At 35.7% G+C, this 24,214-nt stretch overlaps 1 protein-coding gene across 2 annotated transcripts in view; it reads right to left on the bottom strand.

The window, feature by feature from the left end:
* METTL15 (methyltransferase 15, mitochondrial 12S rRNA N4-cytidine) overlaps positions 1-24,214 on the bottom strand; it is a 202,309-nt gene that overhangs the window by 28,414 nt on the left and 149,681 nt on the right. For both annotated transcript variants that reach the window (XM_068554985.1, XM_068554984.1), the window contains exons 4-5: positions 22,538-22,729; positions 16,987-17,165 (exon numbers count right to left, since the gene is read on the bottom strand). In XM_068554985.1, coding sequence (XP_068411086.1) covers positions 16,987-17,165; positions 22,538-22,729 — 371 coding nt within the window. The remainder of the gene's footprint in view (positions 1-16,986; positions 17,166-22,537; positions 22,730-24,214) is intronic.

The following is a 24,214-nucleotide window of genomic DNA, read 5'->3' as shown; positions in this document are numbered from 1 at the left end:
TATTAACATGAATAGTCTTATAACAATTCCTTTTAATTATCAGGCAAAGCTTAGAATAACAACCCTTTATTACTTAAGTTTGCTTAAATGTGTCTTTGACTTCAGCAACCTAAAAGAACTTACTAACATGACACTTTTTGTTTGTCTGGTAGGTGATTGGGTAGGAAAGAGGAAGGGAAGAAATGAAGAAGGAGGCATTAAATCACATGCAGGGTTCCCAAAGGGGATATGTGTGTGTGTGTGTGTGTGTGTGTGCGTGTGTGTCTAAAATCAGCAGATGAAACAAATAGGAAGAACTGGAGAAAACAGAAAAAATGAGCATGAATATAACTATATATATTTATATATTTAAAATAAATTAAGATTTTAAATAATCAATAAAGGCTATAATGAGACAATAAGAACAAGAGTACTTAGAAAAAAATTAGAACTTTAAGAAGCAACTACTGAATTCAACAAATGGGTTAAACAGCAGCTTAGATATATCTTAAGAGAGACTTAGTGGACCAGAAAAGAATCTTACCTAGATTGTAACATAGAGAGACAAAGACACGGGAAATGTGAGTGACATGGTGAATAACTGTTGCATAGGAGTTGGGAGAATGAGAGAAAGTAAATATGGGGAGAAATAATGTCTGATATTTCCAGGATTGAAGAAATATTAAAGAAGTTCATTCTGTTTCATTAATGACCAATAAAAATTGAGTCACAACCAACCACATCACAATTAAACATCAATGAGAGGACAATCTGAAAGGTAACAAGAAAAAGAAAAGGACCAAGTATAAAATAATGACAATTAGACTTTTTCTCGACCATAACAGATGTCAAGAGACAATGGAATAATATCTTCAAAGTATTAAGTGAAAATAACTATAAACCTCTTGATTCTATACACAACTAAATTATCATTTAAAAGTTAGGGCAAAATAAAGACAGATTTAAACAAAGTATGAGAATGTATCTCTCATAGATCTTCACTGAAATATCTCAAAATATGTACTTGGGTAAGAAGGAAACTGCTCAGAAAGGAGTGGGAATTGTAGCTAAGGGAAAAAAAAAGTAAACATGTGGATATATCCAAATAAGCACTAACTGTGAAGACTATTAACTAGGAAAGATCATTTTTTTTGTTAATTCTTAGAAGATGAAAGCTTTGTCTTAATCATTCATGTGACTTCATTAGTGCCTAGCACAAAGTGGACTCACAACAAACACTGATGATTAAATTAATATATAATGTATATGTGAAACAGATGTCTCATCTCAATGTTAGTTCAAATTCTCTGCTTTGCTAATGAAGAAATTGAAAATATAGAAGACTGACCCAGCATTGTATGGCATATTGAACCCAATTCACCCTTTAGAGAACAGGAAAGATATTACAAGTGTCAAAAAAATTATTGTAGTTTCTCTTATCATTGTAGGTCTGAGTCTACCTAACAATAGAAAGTGCCTATATGCTGAAGAAATTAGTTGCTTATAAGACTTCTATTAGTTGTCTCTAATCTCATCTATTTTCTAAACATCATAAAAACTATAAAGAAATGGACATTAACTTATTCATTCAAGAAGTATTAACTGAACATGTATTATAAGCCAAATACTATATTAGGTCTTGAGGATCACGCAATAAAGAAGATATATCTAATCTTTGCTCTTATAGAGTTAATAGTCCAGCTGATAAGAAAGTCATTAAATGGATAATTTTACATTAGAATAATGTAGGAAGTCAGTAAATATTTTCTATTGCTTACTGAGTGCGATATGCAGATGGGTACTACATACAAATGTAAAGGGAAATTATCTGTTCTCCAGTTTATAATATGGTAGCAGTGATTCCAAGTAATAAAAAATATGTGAAGCAACATATAGCCACACAAACATTAAAGGGATAAAATAAATTAAAATGTTTGAAAAATGGCAAAACTGTTAATATTCTTAACAAAAATAAAGGGATGAGGAAAAGATAAGAACATATGAAAAGTTAGTATAGATTCCTACTATTTTCAATTCGAGGAATACCTTTTCCAAGTATTCTATAATATCTCAGTGTTGGCACAAAGCAAAAGATATCACAGAAAATAATTTTGAAGTATTATTCTTAATTTTTAGTTATGATTAAAGTTTGGACATCAAAACTACTATTTCATTCACTATTTCTCCTCCCAGCCCTAGAAATATAATTGTTGATCTCTGTCAACCTATTAACATTTGGGGTTCTCTTTCTTTGACATTCTTTTGGGATGATTTGAACATTTTAAACTCTGAAAATGAAAACAGATGCTTGTCTTCAAAGAATATTCCCAACATATAATCACTGACATCTGAAACTACTACTTTTAGGAATGGTGCTGCATACTGTTGATCCTCTTAGTACTTTGGGGGTGAAGTAAAGACTTGTTATTATACTTACAAGATACCTAGACAAGATCTGAATCATGTCAAGCTCAGAAACAAAATGGTAGTACAATTAATATATAAGACTGCTTGATCTTGATTCTCAAATAGAGAGCTCTCATATTTACCACCAAATTTTTAAAACTGCTCAATAACTAGTTACAGGAACAAATAACATTTCTTCTTCTTCTTCCTCTTCTTTTCTCTTTTTCTTTTTTTAAATTTATAGAGAGAAGGACAAAATGGCCAGGCTATTTATATGCATCCTTACAAAATTAATACCAATGGGAAAACTGCTATAATGCCAGCATATCACTTTGATTTTCACTTGCAGAAGCATACAAAGTATAAAATAATAAGAAATGGAGTAATGAGGTAAAAGGATGCATTTCCCTTCTCTTGTCCCATAGAAGCAGTTTGAAATTCAGCTATAATCAGGAAAACCTTGAGGACCTGGTTATTCTAAATTAAGAATCTGACCCAATTCGAGGTCACATTTAGGATAGAAGATCCCAAGATAATGGAGAATCCCAGGGATTTGAAGTGTGTTGGGTCCTGGGGTAGGACCCTCAATTGCCTGTCTTCTGTTCCTCACAGCCCTCTGAAATCTTACCTGCTTCTTCATTTATTTGTTCATTGATTTTTTTCATTTCTGTAATTAATAAGTTTCTACTGGGGGCCAGGTTCTTTTCTATAAACAGCCATCACTCTCCCCCTAAAAGGCCCAACTCAAACGTCTCTTTGTCTATAACTTCTACCCAAACCCTCTCCTCAATAACTCAAACCTTCTCCGCACACCAAAATCAGTTGCTCCTTTCTCTGGATTTCCATACATTTTTGTTCTTGACTCTGTTATACATAGCATTTATTACAGGGTGACAGAGTGAGTTGCTTACATGACTGTTTCCTATATGAGTGTGTGAGATCCTGGAAGACTGAGCTATCAGCATTCTCCAGCAGCAATTCATGCTGTACCTTAATCATAAGAAAGGGATTTAGAGTAGTGTCATAAATAAGAGCACAGGGTCTAGAGTGAAATTACTAGCTTTCAATTCCAGCTCCACTTGACAAGAGACAAGGTATCTAGCCTCTTTGTGCTTCAGTTCCTCATCTGTAAAATGGGGATAAAAACAGTACTGGCCTTATGGGTAGTTGTGAGGACTGAGTTAACACTGGAAAATAATTTAGGATAGTTTCTAGTATTTGTTCAAAAAGTGTGAGCTAGCATTATTACTATTAAATTATGGTTGGGCCACAGTCACTTGGGATTGGCATTTCCTGCTTCTTACTTGGTACTTCAAACTGAGGATAGCTAGATTTTTTAGGAGAAAGATTTTAAGGTTTTAGTCTTTCTTTTTTTTTCCACATTTCATTTCATTCTCTTTTGAGTTGGACTTCTTGTACAGAATGTCTCTCAGAAAGATCACTTATTAAAATAAGAAATAAGTTTACTGGGCAGACTAAAAAAAAAATGCTTTCACTCCCTCTGGTGAGAGCACTGGAATCACAACAAGCTGCTGAACAATCATCGACAGGAAGACACTGGAACTCACCAAAAAAGACACCCCACATCCAAAGACAAAGGAGAAGCCACAATGAGACTGTAGGAGAGGTGCAATCACAATGAAATCAAATCCCATAACAGCTGGGTGGGTGACTCACAAACTGGAGAACAAGTATACCACAGAAGTCCACCCACTGGAGTGAAGGTTCGGAGCCCCATGTCAGGCTTCCCAACCTGGGGTTCCAGCAACAGGAGGAGGAATTCCCAGAGAATCAGATGTTGAAGCCTAGCTGGATTTGACTGCAGGACTTTGACAGGTCTGGGGGAAACAGAGACTCCACTCTTGGAGGGCACACACAAAGTAGTGTGTGCATCAGGACCCAGGAGAAGGAGCAGTGACCCCATAGGAGACTGAACCAGACCTACCTGCTAGTGTTGGAGGGTCTCCTGCAGAGGCAGGGGCGGCTGTGGCTCACCGTGGGGACAAGGACACTGGCAGCAAAAGTTCTGGGAAGTACTCCTTGGTGTGAGCCCTTCCGGAGTCTGCTATTAGCCCCACCAAAGGGCCTGTACGCTACAGTGCTGGGTTGTCTCAGGCCAAACAACCAACAGGGAGGGAACTCAGCTCCACCCATCAGCAGACAAATGGATTAAAGTTTTACTGAGCTCTGTCCACCAGAGCCACACCCAGCTCTACCCACCAGCAGTCCCTCACAACAGGAAGCTTGCACAAGCCTCTTAGATAGCCTCATCCACCATAGGGCAGACAGCAGAAGCAAGAAGAACTACAATCCTGCAGCCTGTGGAATGAAAACCACATTCACAGAAAGACAGACAAAATGAAAAGGCAGAGGACTATGTACCAGATGAAGGAACAAGATAAAATCCCAGAAAAACAACTAAATGAAGTGGAGATAGGCAACCTTCCAGAAAAAGAATTCAGAATAATGATAGTGAAGATGATCCAGGACCTCAGAAACAGAATGGAGGCAAAGATTGAGAAGATGCATGAAATGTTTAATAAAGAACTAGAAGAATTAAAGAACAAACACCTAGAAAAATTAAAGAACAAACAAACAGAGATGAACAATACAATAACTGAAATGAAAAATACACTAGAAGGAATCAATAACAGAATAACTGAGGAAGAATTCACTGCCATAGAAAAGAATACAGAAAAAATAATGAAAAGGAATGAAGACAGCCTAAGAGACCTCTGGGACAACGTTAAATGCACCAACGTTCGTATTATAGGGGTCCCAGAAGGAGAAGAGAGAGAGAAAGGACCCAAGAAAATATTTGAAGAGATTACAGTCAAAAACTTCCCTAACTTGGGAAAGGAAACAGCCACCCAAGTCCAGGAAGTGCAGAGAGTCCCAGGCAGAATAAACCCAAGGAGAAATAGGCCGAGACACATACTAATCAAATTGACAAAAATTAAAGACAAAGAAAAATTGTTAAAAGCAACAAGGGAAAAACAAAAAATAACATACAAGGGAACTCCCGTAAGGTTGATAGCTGATTTCTCAGCAGAAACTCTACAAACCAGAAGGAAGTGGTATGACATATTTAAAGTGATGAAAAGGAAGTCCTACAACCAAGAATACTCGACCCAGCAAGGATCTCACTCAGATTCGACAGAGAAATCAAAGCTTTACAGACAAGCGAAAGCTAAGAGAATTCAGTACCACCAAACCAGCTCTACAACAAATGCTAAAGGAACTTTTCTAAGTGGGAAACACAAGAGAAGAAAAGGACCTACAAAAACAAACCCAAAACAATTAAGAAAATGGTCATAGGAACATATATATCGATAATTACCTTGAATGTGAATAATTAATGCTCCAACCAAAACACACAGGCTCATTGAATGGATACAGAAACAAGACCCATACATATGCTGTCTACAAGAGACCCGCTTCAGACCTAGGGACACGTACAGACTGAAAGTGAGGGGATGGAAAAAGATATTCCATGCAAATGGAAATCAAAAGAAAGCTGGAGTAGCAATACTCATATCAGAAAAAAGAGACTTTAAAATAAAGAATGTTACAAGAGACAAGGAAGGACACTACATAATGATCAATGGATCAATCCAAGAAGAAGATATAACAATTATAAATATATATGCACCCAACATAGGAGCACCTCAATATATAACGCAACTGCTAACAGCTATAAAAGAGAAAATAGACAGCAACACAATCATAGTGGGGGACTTTAACACCTCACTTACACCAATGGACAGATGATACAGACAGAAAATTAATAAGGAAATATAAACTTAAATGACACAATAGACCAGATAGATTTAACTGACATTTATAGGACATTCCAACCGAAAACAGCAGAATACACTTTCTTCTCAAGTGCACATGGAACATTCTCCAGGATAGGTCACATCCTGGGTCACAAATCAAGCCTTGGTAAGTTTAAGAAAATTGAAATCATATCAAGCATCCTTTGCGACTACAACGCTATGAGATTAGAAATAAATTACAGGGAAAAAAACGCAAAAAACACAAACACATGGAGGCTAGACAATAACTAAATAACAAAGAGATCACTGAAGAACTCAAAGAGAAAATCGAAAAATACCTAGAGATAAATTAAAATAAAAATACAATGATCCAAAACCTATGGGAGGCAGCAAAAGCAGTTCTAACAGGGAAGTTTACAGCAATTCAAGCTCACCTCAAGAAACAAGAAAAATCTGAAATAAACTATCTAAACTTACACCTAAAGGAACTAGAGAAAAAAGAACAAACAAAACCCAGTTAGTAGAAGGAAAGAAATCATAAAGATCAGAGCAGAAATAAATGAAATAGAAACAAAGAAAACAATAGCAAGGATAAATAAAACAAAAAGCTGGTTCTTTCAGAAGATAAACAAAATTGATAGACCATTAGCCAGACTCATCAAGAAAGAGGGAGAGGACTCAAATCAATAAAATTAGAAATGAAAAAGGAGAAGTTACAACAGACACCACAGAAATACAAAGCATCCTAAGAGACTACTACAAACAACTCTATGCCAGTAAAATGGACAACCTGGAAGAAATGGACAAATTCTTAGAAAGGTATAACCTTCCAAGACTGAACCAGGAAGAAATAGAAAATATGAACAGACCTATCACAAGTAATGAAATTGAAACTGTGATTAAAAATCTTCCAGGAAACAAAAGTCCAGGACCAGATGGGCTTCTCAGGTGAATTCTATCAAACATTTAGAGAAGAGCTAACAACCATCCTTCTCAAACTCTTCCAAAAAATTGCAAAGGAGGGAACACTCCCAAACTCTTTCTACGAAGCCACAATCACCCTGATACCAAAACCAGATAAAGATACTACAAAAAAAGAAAATTACAGACCAATATCAAGGATGAATATAGATGCAAAATTCCTCAACAAAATAGTAGCAAACAGAATCCAACAAAACATTAAAAGGATCATACACCATGATCAGGTGGGATTTATCCCAGGGATGCAAGGATTCTTCAATATATGCAAATCAATCAATGTGATACACCATATTAACAAATTGAAGAATAAAAACTATATGATCATCTCAATAGATGCAGAAAAAGCTGTTGACAAAATTCAACACCAATTTATGATAAAAACTCTCCAGTAAGTGGGCATAGAGGGAACCTACCTCAACATAATAAAGGCCATATATGACAGACTCACAGCAAACGTCATTCTGAATGGTGAAAAACTGAAAGCATTTCCTCTAAGATCAGGAACAAGACAAGGATGTCCACTCTCGCCACTATTATTCAACATAGTTTTGGAAGTCCTAGCCATGGGAATCAGAGAAGAAAAAGAAATTAAAGGAATACAATTGGAAAAGAAGAAGTAAAACTGTCACTGTTTGCAGATGACATGATAGTATACACAGAGAATCCTAAAGATTCCATGAGAAAACTACTAGAGCTAATCAATGAGTTTGGTAAAGTAGCAGGATGTAAAATTAATGCACAGAAATCTCTTGCATTCCTATACACTACTGATGAAAAATTTGTAAGAGAAATTAAGGAAACAATCCCATTCAGCACTGTAACAAAAAGAATAAAATACCTAGGAATAAACCTACCTAAGGAGGTAAAAGACCTGTACTCAGAAAACTATAATACACTGATGAAAGAAATCAAAGATGACAGAAAGAGATGGAGAGATATACCATGTTCTTGGATTGCAAGTATCAATACTGGGAAAATGACTCTACTACCCAAAGCAATCCACAGACTCAATGCAATCCGTATCAAATTACGAATGGCATTTTTTACAGAACTAGAACAAAAAATCTTAAAATGTGTATGGAGACACAAAAGACCCTGAATAGCCAAAGCAGTCTTGAGGGAAAAAAACAGAGTTGGAGAAATCAGACTCCCTGACTTCAGACTATACTACAAAGCTACAGTAATCAAGACAATATCGTACTGGCACAAAAACAGAAACATAGATCAATGGAACAAGATAGAAAGCCCAGAGGTAAGCCCACGCACCTATGGTCAACTAATCTATGACAAAGGAGGCAAGGATATACAATGGAGAAAAGAGAGTCTCTTCAGTAAGTGGTGCTGGGAAAACTGGACAGCTACATGTAAAACAATGAAATTAGGACACTCCCTAACACCATACACAAAAATAAACTCAAAATGGATTCGAGACCTAAATGTAAGACCAGACACTATAAAACTCTTAGAGGAAAACATAGGAAGAACACTCTTTGACATAAATCAGAGCAAGATCTTTTTTGATCCACCTCCAAGAGTAATGGAAATAAAATCAAAAATAAACAAATGGGACCTAATGAAACTTCAAAGCTTTTGGACAGCAAAGGAAACTATAAACAATATGAAAAGACAACCCTAAGAATGGGAGAAAATATTTGCTAATGAATCACGGACAAAGGATTAATCTCCAAAATATATAAACAGCTCATACAGCTCAATATTAAAAAAACAAACAACCCAATCCAAAAATGGGCAGAAGACCTAAATAGGCATTTCTCCAAAGAAGACATACAGGTGGCCAAGAAGCACATGAAAAGCTGCTCAACATCACTAATTATTAGAGAAATGCAAATCAAAACTACAATGAGGTATCACCTCACACCAGTTAGAATGGGCATCATCAGAAAATCTACAAACAACAAATCCTGGAGAGGGTGTGGAGGAAAGGGGACCTTCTTGCATGTTGGTGGGAATGTAAATTGATACGGCCACGATGGAGAACAGTATGGAGGTTCCTTAAAAAACTAAAAATAGAATTACCATATGACTCAGCAATCCCACTACTGGGCATATACCCAGAGAAAACCATAATTCAAAAAGACACATGCACCCCAATGTTCACTGCAGCACTATTTACAATAGTGCCAGCTCATGGAAGCAATCTAAATGCCCACTGACAGTCGAATGGATAAAGAAGATGTGGGACATATATACAAGGGAATATTACTCAGCCATAAAAAGGAACGAAATTGGGTCATTTGTAGAGACGTGGATGGACCTAGAGACTGTCATACAGAGTGAAGTAAGTCAGAAAGAGAAAAAAAATATCGTATATTAACACATATATGTGGAATCTAGAAAAGTGGTACAGATGAACCGGTTTGCAAGGCAGAAATAGAGACATACATGTAGAGAACAAACGTATGGACACCAGTGGGGGAAAGCAGGGGGTGGGGTGGTGTTGGGATGAATTGGGAGATTGGATTGACATATATACACTAATATGTATAAAATAGATAAATAATAAGGACCTGCTGTATAAAAAATAAATTAATTAAATTAAATTTTTTAAAAAAGAAATAAGTTTACTTATGAAATGTCATTTGCTAATTTAGTTGGCATGAAGTTACCATACCAATACACACAGTGTATAACAGATTGAATTCAAGAAATTTAAAATGACAGAAGAATAAGTGTACTATCATAGGCAGTAGCAATGACAACTATGACTCACTGGCAAGCCATCCAAATTCAGCTGTAGGCTTGACCATACCGTTCTCCACTAGAGTGATAATTGAACTCTGACATCTTCATTTATTCCTTAATTATGGCAACATTAATACAAAGAGTGCTTTTTGGGGAAGATGGAGGAAGCAACATGTAGGTTATTAAAACAGAAAAGGGATGGCAAACTAGTCTGATTAGCTTTATCAGGAAAAAGTTTATGTTCCACTAAAATTTGACAGCAATGCCCATTTCTTAATGAATGCTTTATTTTTTATTTCAAAGGTTTCTCTCTGAATTAACAAAATTTTGCTGGGAAAAGACAGTGATTTCAAACACAAGTTGAGGCATGAGCCATCAATGCTACTGTGGAAAGATACACCTTATATTTACCAATGCAGAAAAAGATGATTATTCTTTCTAAAACCCACATAACCTCTAAGGGAAGAACAGCTTGGAATGAAGCAACCAGCCTATCAGAGATCACACTACTTGGCTGTGGACAGGAATTCCAGGGTAGAAGATCACACTCAGGGTTCTAACTAGTGCACTTATTTGCTCTCTGGATCACCCTAGTTCTGGATAGAGAAGAGAATAAAATGCTTACAAGTATATTTACACTTTAAAATTCACAGAGAACTTTCCAAATATCATCTCATTTATTGGTCATAGCAGTTACTAGTTATCCCTCTTTTCCAGATGAAAAAATAAGGATCAGAGAAGATAAGTGACTTATTTAAGTTCACAAAGCAAATAAATCGCAAAACCAGAAATAGAACTTCAGGATTTTTGATTCCATGTCTTGGGGAGTCTCACCTATTCCTCACGCTGCTTTAACTGATACTGAGGACTTTGATGCTTAGGTCTCTCACTCTTCAATGTGAAGGGCAGAGTACAATTGATTCTCAGTAACACCTAACAACTTACAATTTTTTTTCCTGAATTTTTATTTTACTTTGGCTGAGAACGTATACATCTTTTTATTGATTTATTTGTTCAACAGGCATTCATTAAGCTCTGGCCGTGCACCCAGTACATGAGTCAGAATAAAGGTTACATAAAAGTTTTAGTCAGGGAATAATGTCTATACATTTAATCAACAAGAATCAGACATATCTAAGAAGCTTCCTCCCGTCGCCTTTTTCCCATTGAAAAATTGATAGTATAAGTCACTGATAATCAATGGATTAATTACCTATTTTGTGAATTTGAATCTAAATCCCAACGACCTGAAAAGTGATCAGTATACTTCTTTGATTTTTTGCATGAGCTTGGAAACTGCAAGTGAATTTCAATATTCATTTAAGTAAAATATAATTAGTAGGGTTATGTTTGCTAAATAACAGTGATCATCATCATAAATATTATTCACTTCCATTTCAAGATGAGAAAGGTAAGGTCTAGAACTGTTCAAGTTTACACAGAAAGCAAGCTGTAGAACCAGGACTTGAACTAAGAACTTCACATTAAACTAGATTTAATTTAATAATTAAGGTTATTATTTTTTTCAAGTTTATCACATACATTTATTTTGATCTAGGATGAATTCTAAATCATTTTGAAAATCATAAACAATTAAATGAAGTCTTTCATTTCACCTACTGAATTTAATATTAAGGACTTTTTTTTTCCCTGATGTATCCAGAGAATTGAAAGAGAAATGGAATACAGAATAGCTCTAATGAAATATGAACAGCTTATTGAGGAAAATAATCAGACCTTATTATTCAAAGGGATATCCAGAACCAATACCATTTTTAAGCCTACACAAATCGGATATACATTAATTCTGCAAAATCTAAAACCACAGCCATTTTGTCAAAATTAAGTGCATAAATTTCTTTCCTGAGGAGCTTGAGTATTTTTATATGTACCATTTCCCATCTTTAAAGATTCTTATTAGTAAAAATATTTTATCAGAGTATTATTTTTCTTCAGAGTATCCCAAAATTATAAGGGAGGGCAATGTGTGTTTTCTAATTTACCTGAGTACTTTAGTGTTAATGTTGTTAGACCATTTTGGTATGGGAGATTCACTGTTTCCATTTCAACATATAATGCACATAAAAATTTTTGAGACATATTAAATTCTTTATTCAAACTAAGCTTCAAAATCTGGTGTGTATTTTGCATATATGGCACCTCTCAATTTAGAGCAACCACATTTCAAGAGCTCCACAGACACATGTGGCTAGTGGCAATTGTATTGGACAGTATAGGTCTAGAGGAAAAGATAAATAGTAAACAAGCAACAAGAACAGCATAAATGCTGTGACAGGCTAATACAGTGCTATGGGAGCAAAAAGAAGAGAATCTCAACTAATTTGTATAGGACAGGAAAAAACTTCTAAAGGAAGTGACATTTCAACTAAGCTCAAAAGGAAGAGCTGACATTAGCCACAGGAAAGGGTAGGTGTAGGGAACTTTAGTGAAGGGAACACTATATACAACACTGTATATGTGTTATTTATATGAAAATTCCTGGCTAGGAGTTCTGAATAGTGCATATAATCAGTGAAGTCCTTCAGGTTGTTTTTGGAATTACCTTACAAATTGCTGACTTGGTAATTTACAAAGACATTCATGGTAGTTGTAAGTGTTCTATTCCATCCTAGAGCCCCAAACCTGTCTTCTGGAGCTCCCATGATCTGGAAGAATACTAGAACTGTAGTTATTTGTACTAGCAAAAGGCACTAGGCTTTAGGTTTTATAAATACAGCTTAATCACTTTAATTATTATATAATTCCACTAAGTATATTGTGATTACAAGTGTGGTGGTCCTTCTTGTTCTGATAGATGATTAGCTTTTTGAAAGCAAAGGAAGTGATTTATATTTTCATCCATACGTGCCTTTTACTATGTGTCAGGAACAGTGGCATATTTCCCAAAGTGCTTGATAATAATGAACATGTTTAGTATGAATTTATTAAGAACCAGAAAAGACATTCAGATATAATCACTGAATATTATAGCCTGCTAAAATACATGTTTGTTAAATAAAGATATTGCTTAGGAACTGTATGGGGTTGAACAGTGTCCCCCATAGTTCATGTCCACCGGAAACCAGTGAGTGTGACTTTATTTAGAAATAGGAACTTCGCAGATATAATCAAATTAAGATGAGTATATACTGGATTAGGGTGGGCCCTATATCAAACATGACTGGCGTCCTTATAATAAGGGAAATGTGGACGCAAAGACAGATGAACAGGGAGAACACCATGTGACGATGGAGGCAGAGATTTAGTGATGCATCTACAAGCCAAGGATACCAAGGACTGCTGGCAACCACCAGAAACTAGGAATAGTCAAGGAAGCTCTTCCCCCAGAGCCCTGCTGATACCTTGGTTTGGGACTTCTAGCCTCTAGAACTGTGAAAGAATAACTTTCTGTTGTTTTAAGCCACCTAGTATGTGGTACTTTGTTACAGCAGTACTGTGAAACTAATATAGGAACCTTCTTGGGCCCTCCATTGCTTCCCATATTTCCTTATGAAGCAGCTCTCTTAAGAGACTTCTATTTAATGTACTTGACAGATTAATCCCTTTCTCTACTAAACAAATTGTATTCTACTACCTAGAATTCCACATAGTCCTGCTCCCACCAAAAGAACTGTATGCTTACAGCCCAGAGCACTTACATTGTCAATACATAGTTTAATGAAATATCACATGAACTGGTGAAATATGAATGCAAAAGGAAAGACTGCTGCTGTTTCCATGAATACTAAGTTGAAGACTTTGGAAACTTTTCTCTTATAAAGGTGAGTCACATAAAAATGCAATCAAATTAGATGTGGGTGAGGTAATTATTAAGACAAAAATAATGAAAATCTAGAAAATATGCTCATTCAGATTACTTTGTAAGTATCTTTAAATTCTTACTTCATTTTAATAAAAATAAAATTAGAGCTTATAGAATATATGCCATGGCATCATCAAAAAATCTACAAACAATAAATGCTGGAGAGAGTGTGGAGAAAAGGGAACCCTCTTGCACTGTTGGTGGGAATGTAAATTGATACAGCCACTATGGAGAACAGTATAGAGGTTCCTTAAAAAACTAAATATAGAACTACCATACGACCCAGCAATCCCACTACTGGGCATATACCCTGAGAAAACCATAATTGAAAAAGAGTCTTGTACCACAATGTTCATTGCAGCTCTATTTACAATAGCCAGGACATGTAAGCAACCTAAGTGTCCATCAATAGATAAATGTATAAAGAAAATGTGGCACATACATACAATGGAATATTACTCACCCATAAAAAGAAACGAAATTGAGTTATTTGTAGTGAGGTGAATGGACCTAGAGACTGCCATACAGAGTGAAGTAAGTCAGAAAGAGAAAAACAAAGACCGTATACTAACACATATATATGGAATCTAAAAAAAAAAAAAAAGGGTTCTGAAGAACCTAGGGGCAGGACGGGAATAAAGACGCAGACGTAGAGAATGGACTTGAGGACACGGAGAGGGGGAAGGGTAAGCTGGGACAAAGTGAGTGAGTGGCATGGACATACATACACTACCGAATGTAAAACAGATAGCTAGTGGGAAGCAGCTGCATAGTACAGGGAGATCAACTCAGTGCTTTGTGACCACCTAGAGGGGTGGGATAGGGAGGGTGTAGGAGGGAGATGGAAGAGGGAGGAGATACAGGGATATATGTATATGTATAGTTGATTCACTTTGTTATAAAGCAGAAACTAACACACCATTGTAAAGCTATTATACTCCAATAAAGATGTTAAAAAAAAAAAAAAGAATATATGCCATGGGTGTGGTTTATGTAAGAATGGATTTCGTGGGACTGCAGTTAGGACCCAGTCATGTCCATATATATATATATTTATATATATGTATGTATAGTGTGTATATATACATATATGTGTAGGTTCTATAATTCTCCACTTGAAGCAACTCTTTCTATTAGCCACACAATCATAACTTCAGACTACAATAAATAAGAGTGTTTCTATTATAAGTACAAGTTTATTACCCCATGTTTTTATTCCATCACTTATTAGCCTGTAAGTTTCATGAACACAAAGGCTCTATCTGATTTGCTCCCCATTCTACCTTCAGTACTTAGTAAAATGCCTGGTATATAGCAGCCTCTCCCAAGATATTTTTTGAATAAATAAGCACAAGATGGAAAACCATTTTTTTCTGTTTTTCCCTTCTCCAAAGAATTATATTATCATCAATAAAGTTGTATTAAAATGGGCTGATATGAGCCTTAAAAATGGATTCATTATAGAGAACTCAATTTTTTAATGGCATTTACAAAAATTGGGTTTTATCTACACATACATGAAAATTCTCATTTTTAGTATATCATTTTTCATAGCCCTAATATGCTTTTCACATCATAATCTTTCTGAAAATACTTATGTACCTATTCTACATCTTCAAATAATTTCTATCTAATACCACAGTGTTATTTCCCCAAGTTTACAGATTAGGGTTCGGAGACAGAGAAGTTAGCTTAATTTCTTAAAGGCAGATTCCTAATGATGCCTCAAATTCACGAACTTCCAAATTCTAGATCAGCATTGACGTTGCCACTGTACTCTCGAGGAAATTGCTCACCCTCCCTCAGCCTTAGTTTCTTCAGTTATCAGATGACGCTTTTTGACTGGATGATCTCTAGGATGCCCTCTACCTCGAGTCCTCATTTTCAGAACAGAAAATTCTGGGTTTTCTTATCAATAAAAAAAAAAAAATGTGACTTCTCACTGCTCTTCTTTCCAAAATGGGAGACAGAGAACATAGCTAGTTAAAGAATGACAGAAAGGATAAGGTGGAGATGTGTTAGTGAGTATGGAGTAGGAAGAAAGGAAGGGACAGAAGACAGGGTGAATGTGATGTCAGCCCGCTAGGATAAACGTTTTGGCGAAGAAAATCATGGAATATTTTATGCTCACATAACCTGCAAGATTTTACTTGTACTTTCCTACAGGAATCTCAGTGGTAGGTTGGAAGGGCTTTGAGGCCTTGAGGTATGCAGCTTAAAAAATTAAAGACTTGGTCAACTCTTAATAACTAAATAGAATATAGTTTTATTAAATTGTTATAAAATAGTTGCTTTATGACCTCTAAATCTCAATCTGAGTGAATTTATAATTAAGTTTTATTCCTTAAACTATGTATAATATTAAGATAGAGGCAACTAATATTAGGTTCTTTTTATAAGCTATACAAATATTCCTTTTTTCTACATCTTTAGCTACTTAAAGTAACTTAATAGGAACTACTAAAAAAAATCTTATTACATTTGGTAAATAAAAATGATGTAGAGTTTCAGATGGTCCAACAAGATGAAGAATTTACCACTGGAATTCTGTTAAATAACTGCAGGAGTTATATTTTTGCCTTGGAAAACTTTCATCATGGAACACAGCTGTGAAACAACTTTGGCTTCAGACAGAAAGGCTATAATAAAGCATCTCCTAGCTATACTTAGGTTCAAGAGGTTTATGGTGGTGAACAGCAGAAAAGATGAAATGTTTCAATAAGCCCCTCAGGCTGATTTAGTTAGCATTCACAAAGTGGAATAACCTATACATCACATACCCTTTGTTAGCTGGTTGTTTAGAATAGATGTATGAGTCACTGGATTTTATTTTAGCAGTTGGGCAATGCAATTCTCCTTTTGCCCAAAATATTAAAATGCAGAATTGTGAAACTAAGAGAGGTAATGTCAGATCTTATACAGGATGCTTATCAACCACTGTAATGGATAGAGAAATTCTTCTGCTCTTGTCATTCCACGTTTCACCTTGGTAGGCACAAATGATAAATCACCTCATGCACAAAAAATTTCTATTATTCAACTAATCAGCAAACTACAGTATATTTTTAAAAATTGTGTGTGGGGGAGAGGTGTTGGAGGGGGGAAGCTTGCAAATCCAAAGAAAGGTGGCATAAGAGAAGGATAGGCAAGATTCTATTCTGCATGATTTCAAGTACAAATGAATCCCTCTGGGAGTTTGGGGGGATTCATATATATATATATATACACACACACACACATAGATGTGTGTGTGTGTGTGTATATATATATATATTTTTTCTTCTCTCAGACACTGTTCAGAATTAATGAGGGTACCTGCAACAATGCTGGCAAGCTGCTGGGTTCTGGTGATGGGGTAGATGCTGCGTGCCTGAACGATTGCTGAAGCGATTTTCTTGGCGTGCTTCTCCTCCCCGTATGTTCTCAGGATGGATGCAAGTGCCTGTTGATCTAAAGCGTTCACAACATCAGCTGCGGTGGGCATGTCAGGGTACCTACGCAGAAGAAGAGCCAATTAGTTCACTGACGTCAGTTTTCATTGACAAGAGGTGAAACTTCAGAGTACTGAGACATAAAGTCAGGCATACACACATAGTCTAAGAGGTCTTCTGAGGTTTTTAAAGTCACAGACTGAATCTTACACAAATGAAATAGATTTTCCATTTCAAATACCCATGATTATGGCAAGTGGGACTGTGTGTGACATTCATTAAGGTCAAGGGCAGCAGAAAGTTAAGATGCTTTACTAGCCTTTAATTCAGAAAGAAGTTATTATTGCTTATGAAGATTTCTCCTAAACTAAAATAATGGAAAATGTTTTGGATTTAGTTTGTTCAAATTTAAATTACTGCTTGATTTTTTTTTTTTTTCAGTATAGAAGATACAAGGCTTACTGACTGATATTTAAATGAGCCTAGATATCAGGAACTTAACTAAATCTAAGACTGTAAAGTAACCAACTATTTATATGAGGGTACAAATTGAATTTAGAAAGTCTAAAAAAGAAGATACTGCTGGTCAGTTTCCCTCACAAAAACTAGAACAACCTTAATAGTAATAACATATATTATTTCAAATTGTTAACCATATGGGCTTATACACCCATGACAAAAGCCACCATGGGGTAATATCTGGTAATTAAGAAACAATATTAAACAGGCCTAGATGGTAATTTCAGGTGGAGGAGACAAAGCAATACCAACCTCTGGTCAAATAGAATAAATTATAGTAACAGGAAATAGCATTCACTTTGTCAGGCCATTCCAATTTACCTCAATTTAGGGAAATGCATCAAGGAATTTTAAGTGATGAGCTAACTGAGATCTTAATTATTAGAAAGATAGCCTTGCTAATAGTACAATTCTCTCTCCTGTAGTTAATATGTTGGATTGATTGTTGGTACCATACTGTAATGACTTTAAGTAACAAGGATATGGTAGCTTTAAGACCTGACCATCAATCAGAGTGGGGTTGCCAAGGAATAGCTGAATCCATCCTTAAAAATACTACACTGCACCTTGTTAACATGTCTAGTACTACCAGGAAAATAATTTTGTTGTTGTCCTTTGCGTGTCCCCTATTTCGCCATGACCTCCATCTCTCTTCTCTCTCTCTCTCTCTCTCTTTGTGTGTGTGTGTGTGTGTGTGTGTGTGTGTCTGTGTGTAACCTTGTTTTCCAGATCCTGTGATTCTTTTTTTTTTTTCTTTTTGGCTGCCATGGTACTCCCAGATCAATGAACATCCTATAAGGTAGCCTATTTCCATCTCAACAGGCTTTGCTCCTTCAATAACAGCTTTAAGGATAAAGATTTGGTCTATAGAGTCAGATCAACCTCGATTAGAATCATAGCCTTGCTACTCATATTGTGTAAGCTTTTGAACCTACCTACTGGAGCCTCAATTTCTAACCTGTAAAATGAAAGTAACAATGTTTACCTCACAGAATTGTTGAGAGAATTAAGGGTTCACGCGATTATAAACTAGATAGTATAATGCCTGGAACAGAGAAACTCAATGAATGTCACTGTCCTTTAGATCTTGTCCATTCCTAGATTTGCCAAACATCATTCTTGGCCTAACTGAAAAATCCCTGTTAGATCTTATCTAGCTGTTAATTCAACCGCCCAAACCACCAAGCATCAGAATGAAACTTGTTAGTGATGGTAAATTCAGACTCATAGAATATATGTACAGTTCTACCAGGACAATTCTAAGATTAGTATGGATGTACTCAGCAGTTTTTTTTTTTAATACCTTTCTCCTTTTAAGTAAGAAAATTAAAAGAGCATTTTGCTCAAATACAGTTCAGTGGATAATAGGCATAATTTTATTTTACTCTCATGTTCACATAGAATAGCAGTGTATTGGGTTAGCCAAAAAGTTCCTTCGGTTTTTAAGTAAAAATAAAAGACATTTTTCATTTTCACCAAGAATGTTATTGAAGAACGTATTCACCATTTTGTTCCACTACCTTCTGCCATTTTTCTTCATAATTCCATCTTCCCAAAACATTTTTATCTTTTTGAGCAAAGAACTGTTCCAGGTGCCTTTTACAGTCTTCCAGGGAATTGAAATTTTTTCCCTTAAGAGAATTTTGTAAAGACTGAGATAAATGGAAATCCGAAGGTTCAATGTCTGGTGAATACGGCAGATGAATCAGAACTTCCCAGCCAAGTTGTAACAGTTTTTGCCTGGTCATCAAAGAAACATGCGGTCTTGCGTTATCCTGCTGGAAGATTATGCATTTTCTGTTGACTAATTCTGGACACTTTTCGTCAAGTGCTGCTTTCAGTTGGTCTAATTGGGAGCAGTACTTGTTGGAATTAATCGTTTGGTTTTCTGGAAGGAGCTCATAATAAGAGTTCCCTTCCAATCCCACCATATATCACCTTCTTTGGATGAAGACCGGTGTTTGGTGTGGTTGGTGGTGGTTCATTTCACTTGCCCCACAATCTCTTCCATTCCACATTATTGTACAGTATCCACTTTTCATCACCTGTCACAATTTGTTTTAAAAATGTAAGTTTTCGTTAGTTTCAGTAGAGAATCGCATGCAGAAATATGGTCAAGAAGGTTTTTTTCCGCTAACTTATGTGGAACACAAACATCAAAGCGATTAACATAACCAAGCTGGTGCAAATGACTTTCAGCGCTTGATTTGGATATTTTGAGTATGTCGGCTATCTCCTGCGTGGTATAACATTGATTGTTCTTAACTAATGTCTCAATTTGATTGCTATCATCTTCAACTGGTCTACCTGACCACGGAGCATTGTCCAGCGAGCAAGCTCCAGCACAAAACTTTGCAAACCACTTTTGACACGTTTGATCAGTCACAGCACCTTCTCCATACACTGCACTAATCCTTTTTTTGCATTTCAGTTGTGTTTTTACCTTTCTTGAAATAATAAAGCATAATATACTGAAAATGTTGTTTTTTTCCTTCCATCTTCAATATTAAATGGCTACACAAAAATTCACCAATTTTGATAAGTTTTTTTTTAATGCATGGTGATTTGACAGCTGTCACAATACAATCTAACAAAATTGTTTCGAATGAAGTGAAAGACAACTAAGGGCTACTAGAGCCATCCTACGGAAAAAAACGAACAAACTTTTTTGGCCAACCCAAGTTTCCATAGGGCTACAAGGCAAAAGGGGCAATAGTCTGGAAAACTGATAGACTGTTAGGAGGCTTCAGAATAGGCATTCAAATAGTGAAGAAGCTAACATACAAAATCTGCCCCTCCAAATTAAAAGTTAAGAGATCTTGTCAGTCCTCCAGAGATCACCAACTTACAAATGACTACACTCAGGAGAGAAAGAAAATATTAACATAATTTATTGCATAAATATTGCCATAATTTATGGCAGTTCATTTATTACCTTCTAGTGAAGAATACAACTGACAACAGAGCTAGACCTGCAAGTCCTTGAAGCTGGGAACTTCTTTCTGCTATATGAGAACTTATTATAATCTGAAAGCTATTGTTGAACTTGGGGTAGTACAGAATTAACTATGCTGTAAGATTCCACTGTTAAATGGCAACAGGTTAAGGAAGCCTCTTGCACCCATCTTCATCACAGGGAAATATCAGCTTCCAGGATCTGACTGGCCAAATTTATTGGCTTGGACTCCCTCTTCCCATAATACCACTTAGATTAGCATTGAACATATTTGCATCTCCAACTTTCCCTTGTCTATGAATTCATGTGAACCAACTCCTCCTTTCTGAATACCATGAACTTTCTTCAGATATGTTAACATCTCTGATTAGTTTACAGCCTATGCTATCTACCTGGAAGCCATCCAGCTTTTCAAGATACATTTGCTCAATAGTATTATTATCCATTACATATTGACTTAGAGTTTAATTCTCAAGGGCTTATTTTCATGTTCGTAGGGGAGAACCTCAGGAACCCTCATTCATAGGCTACAGTTTGATGATGTCTCTACATTAACAATATGGGGGTTTATTACTATTAACCAGAAGCTTTGTTCACTGTATTTCAGAAGGCATCCTTAGTAAGACATAGGAACAGCAGAAATTTGCTTGACATTTTATTACCTCTGCACAACAACCTCCATCTCCAAACATGAGAAGATATTTGACCTTTACTATTAGTCATTGGTCTTTAAAGGATTTTTATTATTTTCTTTTATGACATTCTTCATTCCATGAATGCCAGTTTGTGCAAATGAAGGTATAAGACTCAGAACAAAAAGGTTCCAACAAGTATGAGTCACACTCTAAGTTAACAGGTCATATCGAAACATGGGGAAAAGGCTATATGTGAATAATTACCATGAGACAAAGAAGTTTGTGGGAAAAAAAAGTCAAAGTCAACTCAATATTAAATTGTTGACTTAAACTGGACATTAAATTTCTCATATAAAGGTCCTTCTGACAGATTGGAAGAAATGTTGGAAAATACATTTGTTTCAGTAGAAATGTTTGTGCAGGTCTAGAATTGCAGATTAGTAACAGAATAGCTTACAAATTTAGATAGAAGAAAGATTAATGCTCTTTTAGAAAGTATGCTTCCCAAATGTAGGGGCCATGATAAATAATTTGGTGGAGGGGGTGCATAAAATGAGAAAAACACGCTTAAGCTTTGTTTCGTAGGTACAGGCTATTCAGTTCCTGGGCCAGTGTTGGGCATAGAGACAAGTGTTAATCTAAGCTTTTAAGATTAATTTAGATTTAAAAGAAATTATCCTATACTTTCCTAGAATGTGACCCTCTTTGTGTTATTTAATATATGTTACCTATTTAAATGATGGAGAACAAATGTATTTCCAAGGTGGTGAGAAATGAAGAGGAGGTGTAAAGCTGTCTTACACACAGTACGGTGTCTGATTTAGTACCATAAATTTTAGTTTCTCTGGAGAAGGTTGAATCCAAGTGACTGTACAAGAAACAGGACAAAATACACAATTGCTGACCTCTAGGATCTTGCCTTTTATGCAGTATTCAAGAGAATATGCATTAAATATAGTTCCTTTTACTTTTCACAAAAGGCATAGTTGGGCCTGCACCAAAATGAAACCATTGCTTCAGTATCATATTAATATTGTTAGTAGTCTAAAAGATCACATTGTATCTGTAAAAAAGAAAATCAGTATTAAAGTTATCCTCTTCACTACTCTGTGTAAAGACTGCAATGATTTTTCTTTTAGAATCCCAAATCTAGAGAAAGACTAAAGCCTATAATGAGTAGCAAACAAAACTGATTTATTATGTATGGATAGTGTTAGGTGTGGGCATGTGATGGGAATTCTACAGTCTTAAAAGGAAATTAAATTCAGAGTGTTTTTGAGAAATTGATTTCTTGTTATGAGGAGAAATGCTTTATCAATACTCACCTGCAACCATCCATTCTCATGTCCAAGGGACCATCCTTCCGAAGGGAAAAACCTCTTTCAGGGGCATCAAGTTGCATGGAGGAACACCCAAGATCCAAAAGAACTCCATCCAAAGTCCCTGGCTGCACTCCAGCTTTCATTAGTAAGGCTTCTGCCTGGCTGAACTGGCTCAGGATGGCTCGGATCTGTTTACTGGGGATAAACCCAGGAGATGGAAAAAACACTTATGTCATATTAAAGCCTTTCTTAAGGTCTAGGATCAATGAAAGGGAGCACATTCTATTAGTAGCTTATTTAACCAACATATGTTTACTAAGTGCCAACCACATGCTTTATACTATATAAGGACATACAGATGTGGAAACTCTGCATCTTTGGTTTCAACACCAGAGGTAGTTTAACATAATTTTATTCTTGCTAATAAACACAATTTATTTTATACCTTGTGAAGGTATATAAGTTCATGAATTAGAAAAATTTGCTGGTCGGACCAGTCTTTTTATTATTTTTTTTCTAAAAAAAAATTTTTAAATCTCTGGGCTGGGAAAAGAAACATATGCCATTCTATCAAAAGAATAAACACCTGTGCCCTGTTGGTAGGAGTGTAAACTGGTATAGCCACTATGAAAAACAGTATAGAGGTTCCTCAAAAAATTAAAAATAGAACTACTATATCATCTAGCAATTCCACTTCTGGGAATATATCCAAAAGAAATAAAAACACTATGTTGAAGCGATATCAGCACACTCATTTTCATAACAGCATTATTTACAATAGTCAAGACATGAAAACAACCTAAGTGTCTGTCAATGGATGAATGGATAAAGAACTTGAGATGTGTATATATATATATATATTATTCAGCCATAAAAAAGAAGAAAATCTTGCCATTTGTGACAACATGGATGGACCCTGAGAGCATTATGCTAAGTCAGACAGAGAAAGACAAATGCTGTATGATCTCATTTATATGTGAAATCTTGAGATTGAAAGAGAGACGGAGAGAGAGAGAGGGAGAGAGAGAGAGACAGGGAGGGAGAGGGGGGGGAGAGAGAGAGAGAGAGAGAGAGAGAGAACCATGCTCGTAAAAAAAGAGATGAGATTTGTGGTTACCAGAGGTGGGGGATGAGGTAAGGGGAATTGAATGAAGGTGGTCAAAAGGTACAAACTTCCAGATAAATAAGACAAATAAGTACTAGGGGTGTAATGTACAACACGATGACTATAGTTAACACTACTGTGTGGTATTTATGAAAGTTGTTAAGAGAATAAATCCTAAGAGCTCTCATCACTAGGAAAAAAATTCCCTTTCTCTTTTGTGTTTATATGAGATGATGGCTGTCAACTAAACATTGTTGTAAGCATTTCATAATATATGTAAGTCAAATCATTATGCTGGACACTTTAAACTTGTACAGTGTTATATGTCAATTATTATCTCAATAAAACTGGAAAAAAGTAAATTTAACTTTTAACTAGTAAACCAATTTAAATATCTTTTTTCTTTCTGTTTTATTACTTATTATATGTCAAACACCTTCAAGCCAACCATTTTAGCTTTCTCCATATTCTTCACATAATTCAGGATAGGGGTGCTGTGTAGCTGCACACTTGAAGAATGAAACTATGCCTAAAATAAACGCCTTCTTACAGAAGCAATGTTTTAGCTCTCAGCA

Source organism: Eschrichtius robustus, chromosome 11 (genome assembly GCF_028021215.1).
Source record: "Eschrichtius robustus isolate mEscRob2 chromosome 11, mEscRob2.pri, whole genome shotgun sequence".
Taxonomy (NCBI): Eukaryota; Metazoa; Chordata; class Mammalia; order Artiodactyla; family Eschrichtiidae; genus Eschrichtius; species Eschrichtius robustus.
The sequence above is the reverse complement of the archived record's forward strand: the minus strand, read 5'-3'. Positions and strand labels throughout refer to the sequence as shown.